The sequence below is a fragment of the Juglans microcarpa x Juglans regia genome, chromosome 8S (genome assembly GCF_004785595.1).
Source record: "Juglans microcarpa x Juglans regia isolate MS1-56 chromosome 8S, Jm3101_v1.0, whole genome shotgun sequence".
NCBI lineage: Eukaryota > Viridiplantae > Streptophyta > Magnoliopsida > Fagales > Juglandaceae > Juglans > Juglans microcarpa x Juglans regia.
In genome coordinates, this window is record NC_054609.1 from 2056949 (window position 1) to 2069119 (window position 12171).

Consider the following 12171-nt stretch of genomic DNA (forward strand, 5'->3'; position numbering starts at 1 on the left):
TCTTAATGGTAGACCGCACTGCAGAGGAAAAAAAAAAAAAAAAAAATTATCCCCCACTTTCGTCCTCCCTCTCTCCCTCTCTCTCTCTCTCTCTCTCTCTCTCTCTCTCCCCCCCAAATCCGATGTTCAGCAGCTGCAAGCCGCAAGGGAGTACCTTGAATCAATGGCCTGCTTGATGAGTCTCCTCTGTTTTGTACAGAGATGGATGGCTTCATTTTTCTTAGTTTTAGAGTTCGCACAACTCATTTTTACCACAATTTTGAGGCGAGGTCAACAAAATATATCCCATTTTTTAGAGTCCAAACACAATCTCCAAAAGAAAAGCAAAAGCACGCATCAATAAAATCACAGTGAGCCTAAGATTTAACTTTTCAGCGAAAATTTGACAAACTTCATTTCCAAAGGCCAAAAACTCATTTCAATAGGATTTAATGCGGAATCAAATAGTCCTTATTTTCCACGTACTCTGATCATATGGTTTTGATCAGAGGAAAATAGAGCAACCTTTTGCACGAGAAACCCACTTAATGATAAAACTTGGCTTAGAGAAAAGGGAAAGATCCATATGATAAAAATGAAAGGAAATTATAGGACCTCTTTTCACATACTGCTCAGAGACCGAAGCAGAGGATTATGTGTTTTCATGAAAAATAGTGAAGTAGAGCACGCAAGAGATGTAGCAGGGGAGAGGATAATAAAATCGAAGCCATCATCGAAAACTCGAACAGACTGAAAGGAATTAATTGAAGTAAATGAGCATATCCACTTCCCCATACACGGGTGGGAGGGAGTTTTGTTTTGATATGCTGTGATGCAGTGCATAAGTTTATTATAAGGGAGTCTAATGTGTCAAAATATTATTAGTTGCCGCTTAACCCACAACGTAGGAATTTTTGTTCCAAAGAGAAACTCTTTTTAATAATATACTTGCTGACATCAGCGGGATGCTCATTCTCCAAGTATTCCTAGTCATCGGAATGAGTATAAGGAATTAGGCTAATTTGGCTACACATAAAATAAAAGTTAAAAGTTGAATAAAATATTTTTAAGATATAATTTTTTTTTTTATAATTTGAAATTTTTGAATTGTTTATTGTATTTTTTTAAGTTTAAAAAAGTTATAATGATTAGATGAAATGGTTTGTGAAAACAAACCAACCCTTAGTTTCTCTACAACCACAAAACAGGGAACAAATTGAGAAAACAAAAGAATTATATATAAATATTTGAGTAATGTTACATACAATTTTAAAGTGTGTAAATATCACGTACTTTAAAAAAAGAGTACATCATGAAAAAGTTAATTTTTTTAGCATGGATTCTAAATTTTTTCTATTCTTTTCGATGAAGTGCACGATATTTGCATTTAATAAGATTGTACAAATCATTTTCCTATATAAAATAAGAATGATGAAAAAGTATCTTTGATATCCAATATGGTACTAAGAAATTCTTGAATACGCAAGAATTACTAGTTTCTTTTTTTAATATATATAATCTAGTTTTAAAAACTATGTATCCTTGAAGTATGTCATTTGCCCTTCAAACGTGTAAAAATTAAAATGAGAAAAATCAAAGGACATTTCAAATTTAGAAACTAGCTATATATTGGCATTTAGCAAATTTAGAAACTAGCTATATTGGCATTCGATGATCTTTAGTTGCGGGAATAACTAGTTTGTCTAAAAGCCTCGTTTTGAGATTTTTTTTTTAATGTAATTTCTGTCTAGAATTCTTAGTTTTAATTAACTTTTGAGCAAACCCTTTTGATCTCAATTAGGACGTTGTGTTTGTTCTGGCATTAAATTAAAGCTAAAAGCTAAAAAAAGCATTTTTTGTCGAAAATTATATATTTGGTAAAACCTCCCATCGACCAATCTGCCCCATCACCCTCTATTGTTCTTAATTAGAATGAATTAATATATGATATAATCTAATTGAAGAGAGAATATATAAGAAAAAGGTATATACAAAACATCTTTGTTATTTTCAGAAAAATCTATTATAAAATCGGTGTGTAGATCACACTTACAAAAATACTTACATGATATAATTATTTGATTGAGAAAATAAATTTTAAAATTTGAATTTTAAAAATTAAATATTTTCATTAAAGTGATGTGAATGGTGTGTTCTTCGTACCAACTTGATAATAGAATAACTCTTATTCTCAACTAAGATTTGGATTGCTCGATGGGATGATCCAGCATAATGAAAGTTTGATGTTAGACATATATAGCATCTAAGACCCTCGGTGAAACCTCAGCAACCAACTCAGAATAATTTAATTGAAGATAACGCACCCAAGAGTAACCTAAGTTCATAATGCTGAACTTGATGAGTTTGTAGATAAGCAATGGGTGTATGATTATCATGATTAGCTGTAACTAATCTTTATGCATCTTTATGCATGATCTCTTCTGATGTTAGTCGTAATCGTGAACTGCTCATGCAACCCACTATAAAAACAGAGCAATAAAATATATCAAGTCAGGTATCAAATTAAAAGTGTTATTGATCGGTGATACTTTATCTTACGCGCGTCGTGTATCCCAAAGGTGGGTTGTTCAAAGAGGAATAATGCTAAATACAAGGTTAAAAACGAAATAAACACATGATTGGTAGCATTAAAGAGTAGGATCCATCAATCATCATTAAAAATAACGAGTTTATTTTGTATGGTTCTCTTTTTTTTGAAAGGGATATATCATCTTAGAAAATGAAATAAACACATGATTGATAGCATTAACTATTTTGCTATTAAGAACACAAAAATAAGGCATCGACTCTCTCTCTAAAATGCTCCCCCTTCTCTCTAAACTCCCAAACTCTAGATCTGACTGAAGGGGGTGGGAGCTTCGGCTCCTTCGGCTCCTTCCCCCCTCCCTTCTCCTATGTCTGTTTTCTTTTCCTATATAGTGTTTTAATTTTTAATTTTGTATTTTTTCAGGAGAAATAAGGGCGGATCATCGTTCGGGACTTTCCAATGGCCTTTGGCTACCACGCACCCCACTTGGAAGCTGCCCAGCCGCCGATCTACTCGTCCACCAAGAGCGATGTCGACCGGAGTGGAGCGTAACCAGCACGCGAGGGGGAAGTTTTGGAGCTCGTTGGCCCGTGGTCATCATGCGCCACCGAGGAGCCTTCTGCTGACGCAATGCAGTGGAGGCTGTTGTACATGCAAGAGCTCGTTGCTCGTGCCGTCTGGGCTCATGCTGGTGCTTGTGGTTCTGTTGTTTTGTTGTGTTTAGTATTGTAGTTTTTGTTGTTTAGTTATTAATAAAGAAGAAATAGGCTATTGGACTTAGTGTCTATAGCAGCAGTGTCTCGTACTCCTCCTCCCTACGAGGACAGAAGGGGCTATTTAGTTTTATTTTTATAGAGTGTTTTCTCTGTTAGGAGAGAGTTATTGAGAAGTTAAGACAAGACGATAGCTTGTCCAAAGATTTGTGTCCTAAAACTCAAAGAGAAATAGAAAGGATGTCTCGTATCCCTTATGCTAATGCTATGGGCAACTTGATGTACACAATCATGTGTACGTAGCTAGACATATGCTATGCAATTGGCTTAGTGAGTAAATTCCAATCTAACCCTAGACTGGCTTACTAGAAAGCAGTTACGAGAATTATGAGATATCTCAAGAGAACTGCAGACTATGTATTATGCTATCAAAGTTCGGATTTGCAGCTAAGAGGTTATAGTGATACTGATTGGGAAGTGACCTAGATGAGCTTAAATCAACCACTAGATGTTTTTTTGCTCAACAATGGCACCATTACATGGAGCGATAATAAACAACCTTGTTTAGCCTTATTTACCATGGGGGCAGAATACATAGCTTGTTTAGTAGCAGTTCAAGAAGCTGTTTGGTTATGGAGGTTCATCAAGCATTTAGACATTGGCACATATACTTTAGATCTGGTGACAATATTCTACGATAGCATGGTAGCTCTCGCATACGCTAAAGACTAGTATCATGGAAGAACCAAACACATAGATATCGTATACCACTACATTAGAGACATGATAACGCAAAATGAAGTGATCTTGACACACCTTTCGACGAGTCGCATGGTTGCTGATCCCCTGACAAAACCTATAGTAAGAAATATTTTTATGGTTCATGTTAGGAATCTAAGACTGCGTAGATTATGAATATAATTTATGTTTCAGTTAACATTGAGATGTAAAATCTCATTTGGGATGTTAATGCAATATGATTTTATTCAGTTCTTATTTTTATCGTATTGTTTTACAGATATATACGCACAAGTTATGTCAACAAGCTTAGATCGGCTCACTCACATGAGCGATCGTCTCTGGCGCTTAAATAGCGAGTGGAGATGAGACATTGTGTCGCTAAGTACTTATCCAAAGTGATAAGTTGGTTGACACAAAAATATGTCGCCTTAGTGGGAGGTAAGATGATGTCTATTGTATTGAGAGGACCAGGCATGGGTAGCCCCACAATCCATGTAGTCTGTGGTTAGTCAGATGCGAGATCCTCTTTGATGCCTTGGAGGAGAGCTAATGGAGAAACTCGGGTTAGATGCTTAAGGAGTAGGTAGATTAAGATTTGTACGGTATTGATATAGACATATGCTCTTTGAGGAAGAGAAACCCATTGTAGCATGTATTTCATTATACATGTGCTTATTTGACCAAATAAGTAAATGAGTAAATGGTTCACTTCTTTCTCACTTTATGAGTCTTATATTTTATCAAGTGTTCATTATTTACCTTTAACTTTGTCATAAGATGGAGGTTGTGACGTCTACTACTTTGGCATGCTGTCTATGATCATGATTGATATGATCTAAAGAGGCATTGCAGGGAAAGTGGTTCGATTAAAGTTGAATGACATGAGGGCAAATGGAAGACTATTTGACATCGTATCTTCGATGGCGTTTGCCGATGTCGAACTATGACGCTACACATTGGTAGCAACTAAGGTTGTGAACTCATCGAAACGATTTGGTGGTAGTCAAGGATTGTTCTGATTTTTTTTTTTTTTTTGTTCAACTTAAGAGGGTTCGAAAATGTTTGATCTGATGCAATCAAATGAGTTTAGGACATGACAAGACACTTTAGGGATGTTGCTATGCTGGTCTTCTCTGGCAGAGATTGGTATTGTGCTCCCACCTTTTTTTTTTTTTTTTTTGCAAGTGTGCTTGATGGTCGCACATCCTATTTGCTTGTATGAACAAAATTGAGAACATTAGAGAGATGCATGCTTGAAGTCATGCTTACTATGTGAGAGTGGGAGATGTAAGATGGAGGGGCACCCAAATCCCTTCTCCTGTGCCATAATGGCATGTAAATGCCATGCATTACATGCTTAAGAGTTAAAATGGCAAACAACCACTTTATTGGTTTAAAGGCTAGCTTTTAAGGCCAGCTGTATGAAATGCACATGGAGGGCTATGTATAGGCCCCCTCAAATGGTTCTCAGTTTATTCCCCACCTGGACTTTGCAGGACTAGTTAATCCTCAGTGCCTCTCTGAAACTGTTCTTGCTTGTGTCATGAAGTGCTTCACATCTCATCAGGTTTGGACCACGCTACAACGTATATTCACATCTACATCTTGTGCTCAATCTATGAACCTCCATTGGCTACATTGAAAAAGGGGACATCGTTATTACAGATTTATTTCCCCAAGGTCACAACTCTAGCAAACACTTTTGCTGCTGCAGATCAACCTCTGAATAACTTCAAGGTTGTATCCTTTTTACTAGCTAGTCTCGACCCCGAATACGAGTCCATCGTAACGTCAGTCATAATAAAAGTCAATCCAATATCTTTGGAAGACCTTTACCGCCATATGCTAGCCCAGGAACTTTGGTTGGAACAACACCAACCCTTAGTTGATTTATCCCATGCAGAAGCCAATGTTGCGTCATGCACTTGAGGTGGAAGAGGTGGCCGTGGCAGTAGCTTCTCCAATTATGGTGGTCAAGGTTCAAACTCTGGCTCATATCGACTGAATCGAGGCAGAGGTTGTGGTCGAGGCTTTTCCTCAAATCCTGCACAATCAAATCCTATTTGTCAAGTTTGTAATCACAGGGCCACACGTCAATTCAACGTTATCACATATTCGAAGAATCCTATCAAAGCAACTCTCCATCTGCAGTCCAGGACTTTTTCACAGCCCCCTCCCAGTAAACTGATGGTCACTGGTATCCTAATTCAGGTGCCTCGCATCACATTACCTTTGATCTCGCTAACTTGAACATAAACTCTGTAGAATACATTGGTTCGGAACAAATACAGATTGGCAATGGTTTTGGCTTACCCATTAAACACTTTGGCACTACACGACTATATGCTCCTAATATTTCCTTTCTATTAAAAAAAGTTCTTCATGTTCCTCACATCTAGAAATACTTACTATTTGTTCAAAAATTCACTACTAACACTAATACATTTTTTAAATTTCATCCACATTGTTTTTTTTTTTTTTTTGTGAAGGATCAAGCCATGGGGAAAATTTTGTTGTGCGAGCCGAGTAACCATGGCCTCTACACCCTTGCCACCTCTACCAATGCCAACTCACCCATTGCCCTTGTTAGTGAACGCACATCTGTCTCGCAATGGCACTTACGAATGGGTCACCTAGCCTTTAAAGTTGTTCGTCATGTCTTGTCACATTTCTCCCTACCCACTTTCTCTAGTTAGTCTAATTTATCATGTTCTATATGTCTTAGTTCCAAAAGTAAACAATTACCTTTTTCAGTTACTTGTAAGCGAGCATCTACCTCTCTCGAATTAATATTTAGTGATGTTTGTGGTCCTTCCCCTATTATTTGAAAAAATGGTTTTTGATATCATATTACATTCTTTGATTCATTTAGTCGTTACACTTGGCTATATCTCATCTCATGTAAAAGTGATGTCACAACTATTTTATGTCAATTTCAAGCCCATGTGGAACGCTATTTCAACTATAAAATAAAATCCCTTCAATCCGATTGGGGGGGGGGGGGGGGCGGGGGGAATTTCGCCCACTGTCAACATTACTCACTTCCCTTAGAATAGTTCATCACCTATTATGTCCACATACACATCAACAAAATGGTGCGATTGAAGGCAAACACCACCATATAGTTGAAACAGACCTAGCACTTCTTCATTACAATAACGTTCCTCTTCACTTTTGGGATGATGCCTTCCACACTGCTTGTTATCTTATTGATCGAATTCCCTCACCCTTATTACATAACAAATCACCATATGAACTATTATTCAATTCTACTCCTGAATACACAATCTTAAAAGTTTTGGTTGTGTTTGCTGGCCAAATCTTTGCCCATACAACAAACGCATACTTCAACCACGCTCCACACGTTGTATATTCCTTGGGATAGTCTCAAACACAAAGGGTACAAATGTTACAACCCACTGACCAAGAAAATTAATATCTTACTGTACGTGGTCTTTCCGGAGTCCATATTTCCCATTCAGAATCCACCTCCCATGCAATCACACCAACTACCACACTCCTTCCCTCTCACGGTTCCTTTAGTCCAACCCAATAACTCCCTCTCAGCTAGAGCAAGAGATGAACCCATGTAGTTCACTTCCACACCTGTTGTCAGATCCACCCATATTACTGAACATTGTCCAACAGCAACACCTTTGAGGAAGAAAATAACAAATCTTATCTTCTTTTGTAAGTGATCAGTTCCATGTGATTTCAATCACTTATCAGGGAAATGATTATTTTTATTCTTCTCCTCTGTAATGCCTCTTGTAATCCATATTTTTCTCCAAAAATAATGAAATAAAATTACGATATTTATTATCTTCAATTGTTAAGTTGGTCTATATGGAGTTAATATACTGTATTCTCTGAATCCATGTCTTCGTATAAAGGAAAACAATTTCACAATCCTTCATTTTCCCACCTCTTCTGCTTGTTTGTGTGGTGGTCCTGATTGCATGCTCTATACGACTGATACACCACAATAATCTTTCCCTCACAATGAAATTCTAGTGAATTAAACTCATGACGTTTGGCTTGGATATCACTTACTGGACCATGAGGGGCCAATCGGCCTAAAACTAATTGATGTTAGGACCAAAAAAAAAAAAAAAAAAAGAAAAAAAAATCAATTCTTTTATAGCATTCAACATCATACACCGCAAGCTTATTTTCAAAGCAATCAAATTGATACGTGGACACACACAACAATAAAGTACCTTGCCCCCACGAGTACAAACGCTAGGACCTTGACATCATGTGTGGGAAACAAAGTTAATTTCCATGCAACAACTGACAGTCATTTAGTTATATATTCAAAGTTTAGGTCCTGAATAAGACTAGTAATGCAAAACTTTAGCCTAAGCTAGTTTACATAGTTATTTTTCCCTGGGTGCTTCAAAATGAGGTAAGTCTGAATGACTGAAAATATTTTGGGGATGGCTTGCCTGAGTGCATCCTTGATAATTAAGATGCAATGCTAGCATGATGTGTAATTGGCCCCATTGATTTTGATGTGAGCATGATATCTAAGAGGGACTCTTCCATGATATTTGGGAAACCCATAAACAGGTAGGCAATTATAAAGTGGGGGTGAAAAGAAACACATAGCTTTATTACAAGCACTCAAACATTAAGACACTACAAGTATTTTTACACACAAATGCATAGAAAATTAAATACTTGATCAAGCTCTCACAAAAGTGGAGACCAAATTGGACACTTGCGTAGCCTCTCATGAGGGTCTATAAAAGGCGAGTGAGAAGAAAAAGATGGTAAAGAAAGTGTGAGAGGCTGTGAGAGAATTCAAGCAAGAGCAAGGAAGCACCACAGGGTGTGGACAGAAAAAGATTTGGAGGAAGTATTCGGTGGTTGGTAGCGATGGAAAGGCAGTGATGCTTGGCGGAGAAAGAGGTTGTCTTCAGAACTGAGGAATTATCTGCAAACAATTGTTGATTTCGAAACTTGATCTCCCATGCTATTAATGGTGGTGTTGGTCGAAGAATTGGTAGTGCTAGCATCAAGACTCAAATAACTTGTAATTGCATTTAGTGAACACTCGGTTTCTTCTCTGTAAAGATTGGCCTTCCCATGTGAATGATTTTCCATAATTCTCAATCCCTCTAGCTCCATTGCCACAACCTTCATAGTAGGCATATCCTCTCCTTTTATGCTTAAGCACCTTTTGGCAATATAAGAAACTTCCTTTACCTCTTCAACATTACCCTCCTTGATAATGTGTCCCTCAATAATTTCTAGTAGGCAATCATCTTTTAGAGCAGAAATGAAGTATGTTGCTAGATTTTTCTCGCTTTCTACCCTGTCCGAAATGAATGCTGGCTTTCGTCGGTGGTAATTGGGGTTTGCTAGTTTCTGAAGAGGAAATGAGGAGGGGATGTTCAGAGGGAGACAGGCTTTGTCTTTTTTTTTTTTCTCCTTAAATTATAAAGTGTGGCATGCCACGTAAAGCAGGGAGGGAAAACGGTAAAAGGTATTGGTAACTGTAGCATGACCCTTTTGCATTATTTTCTATACAGGTGATCAGCTGTTTCTGTCCATTTTCGCACCTCTTCTGCTTGTGTGTCGTGGTCCTAATTGCATGCACTGTTCGACTGATACACCCCATGAATCTTTCCCTCGCAATGAAACTCCAGTGAATTAAACCCATAACCTTTAGCTTTGATATCACTTATCGGATGTTAATCCACCTCGAACTAATTGATGTTAGGAAAAACACAATCAAGTCTCTTATAACATTCAACACCGCACCCCGCAAGCTTATTTTGGAATCAGAGAGATTGATACGTGGACACACCCAACAATAAAGTACACTAGCTCTCTGCCCCTGCATGAGTATAGACGCCAGGACCTTGACATGATGTATGAGGGAAATAGAGTTAATTTTCATGCAACAACCGACAATCATTTAGTTATTCCCTGTTTAGGTCCTGAATAAGATCAAGTAGTGGTGGAATATACAAGAATCACTAGAGCGGAGCCTATGGTAGAAGGATATAAAAAACTAGCTGAGCTGATTTACACAGTTATTTGGCCTGGGGTGCGTCAAGATGAGGCAAGTCTGAATGACTGAAAACTTTCTGAGGATGGCCTGCCTGAGTGCATCCTAGATAATTAAGATGCAATGCCAGCATCATGTGTCGTAATTGGCCCTTTTGATTTTGATGCATAGTTACAAAAGTATTATATGTGATATCTAGGAGGGACTGTTCCATGATATTTGAGAAACCCAAAAATAGGCAGGCAAATTATAAAGTGGGAGTGCAAAAGAAACACACAGCTTTATTACAGTCAGTCAACATTAAGATACTACAAGTATTTTTACACACAAAGGCATAAAAAGTGAAAAAGAAACACATAGCTTTTTTATAAGCACTCAAACATTAAGATACTGCAAATCGATCTTGAACATACAAAAGATCAAGCTCTCACAAAAGCAGAGACCAAATTGGACACTTGCGTAGCCTCTCATGAGGATCTATAAAAGGTGAGTGAAAAGAAAAAGATGGTAAAGAAAGTGTGAGAGAAAAAATGGAGAATGAAAGTCATAAGTTTGGAGGACAATGGTGGCTGAGAGTCTGTGAGAGAGAATTCTATGGATCAGAGAGCAAGGAAGCACTGCATGGTGTGGACTAAGGGACATAAAGATTTGGAAGAAGTACTCAGTGGTGGGTAGCGATGGAAGAGCCATGACGTTGGGCGGAGAAAGAGGTTGTCTTCATAACATAGGAATCCTGGAGCAACATGTGGGTATAAATTGCATGATGCTATCAATGGTGGTACTGGTCGAAGAATTGGCAGTGTTAGCATCAAGACTCAAATCGATTGTAATTGTATTATGTGAACTCTTGGTTTCTTCACTGCAGAGATCGGCCTTCTCATTTGAATGCTTTTCCTCAATTCTTAATTCCTTTAGCTCCATTGCTACATCCTTCATAGTAGGCCTATCCTTTCCATTTATGCTTAAGCACCTTTTTGCAATATACGAAACTTTCTTTTGCTCTTCAATATCGCCCTCATTTTTAATGTGGCACTCAATAATTTCTAGTAGGCGATCATCTTCTAGAGCAGAAACAAAGTATGTTGCTAGATTTTTATCTTTTTCTGCCCTGTCCAAAGAAATTACCTTCTCACCCGTTAGTAACTCTGCCAAAACAATACCAAAGCTATAGACATCACTTTTTTCTGTTAATTGGCCACTGCGTAAGTATTCAGGGTCCAAGTACCCAAATGTTCCTTCCTCTAATCGTGTGTGATCAAGAAGAACTAGTCTTGAAGCTCCAAATTCAGCAACTTTTGTTGTATGATCCTCGTCTAAAAGTATATTTGCAGATTTCACATCTCTGTGAATAATGGAAGTTTCCAAATCATGTAGGTATGCAATGGCTCCTGCAGCTTCTGTTGCTATCTTCAAACGCTTTTCCCATGAGAGCAAAGATGACTTGTCTTTATCATGGATATGGTCAGAAAGTGTCCCATTTGAGATGAATTCATAAACTAGCAATGGCACTTTTGTTTCCAAACAACAACCCAATAGTTTAACCACATTCTTGTGGTTTATTTTAGCAAGCGCAACCATTTCATCTATAAAGTGTTCAATCTGGTTCTTATCAACAGTTTTGGACTTTTTAATAGCAACCACTTTATTATCTGTTAATACTCCTCGATAAACCATTCCATCGCCTCCTTGGCCAAGCTTTCTACTCTTGTTATAATTATTAGTGGCCTTCTTAAGTTCTCCTTCTCTGAAGATTCTAACCTCCTTCGATCCTTCATGATTAGAGAGTCGTTTTCCACCATTGTCTCTAAAGAATCTCGGCCGTCTGAACTTAATGTTTATCCTTGTTCGTATTACCCAATATACCCCAGCACTTCCAACTAGCATTGCGCCGACACCTACACATGGTTGACCAAGGAGATCAACTAATAAAAATATTTCTATTATTCCAATTTTAGCAAATATATAACTGTTATAAAAATTAAAGAACCAAATATGTAACATATGTTATATTGGTTTCCGGATTAAGACAGCATATCTAGAAATTTGGCTGATATCTAGTAAAAAAATCATTGGAGACAATAGACATCTTGTTATGTAAATATAAAGACGAGATCAATTGAGGCGAATAAATGAATAGATCGTAACCATTAACAAGATGCATCTAATGAATA

General features: G+C 37.5%; 1 protein-coding gene across 1 annotated transcript; it reads right to left on the reverse strand.

The window, feature by feature from the left end:
* Positions 1 to 10717: 10717 nt before the first annotated feature.
* LOC121244778 (wall-associated receptor kinase 5-like) lies at positions 10718 to 11884 on the reverse strand. The gene has a single exon (XM_041142988.1). The coding sequence runs from the start codon at positions 11882 to 11884 to the stop codon at positions 10718 to 10720; it is 1167 nt and encodes a 388-aa protein (XP_040998922.1).
* Between the last annotated feature and the right edge of the window lie 287 nt (positions 11885 to 12171).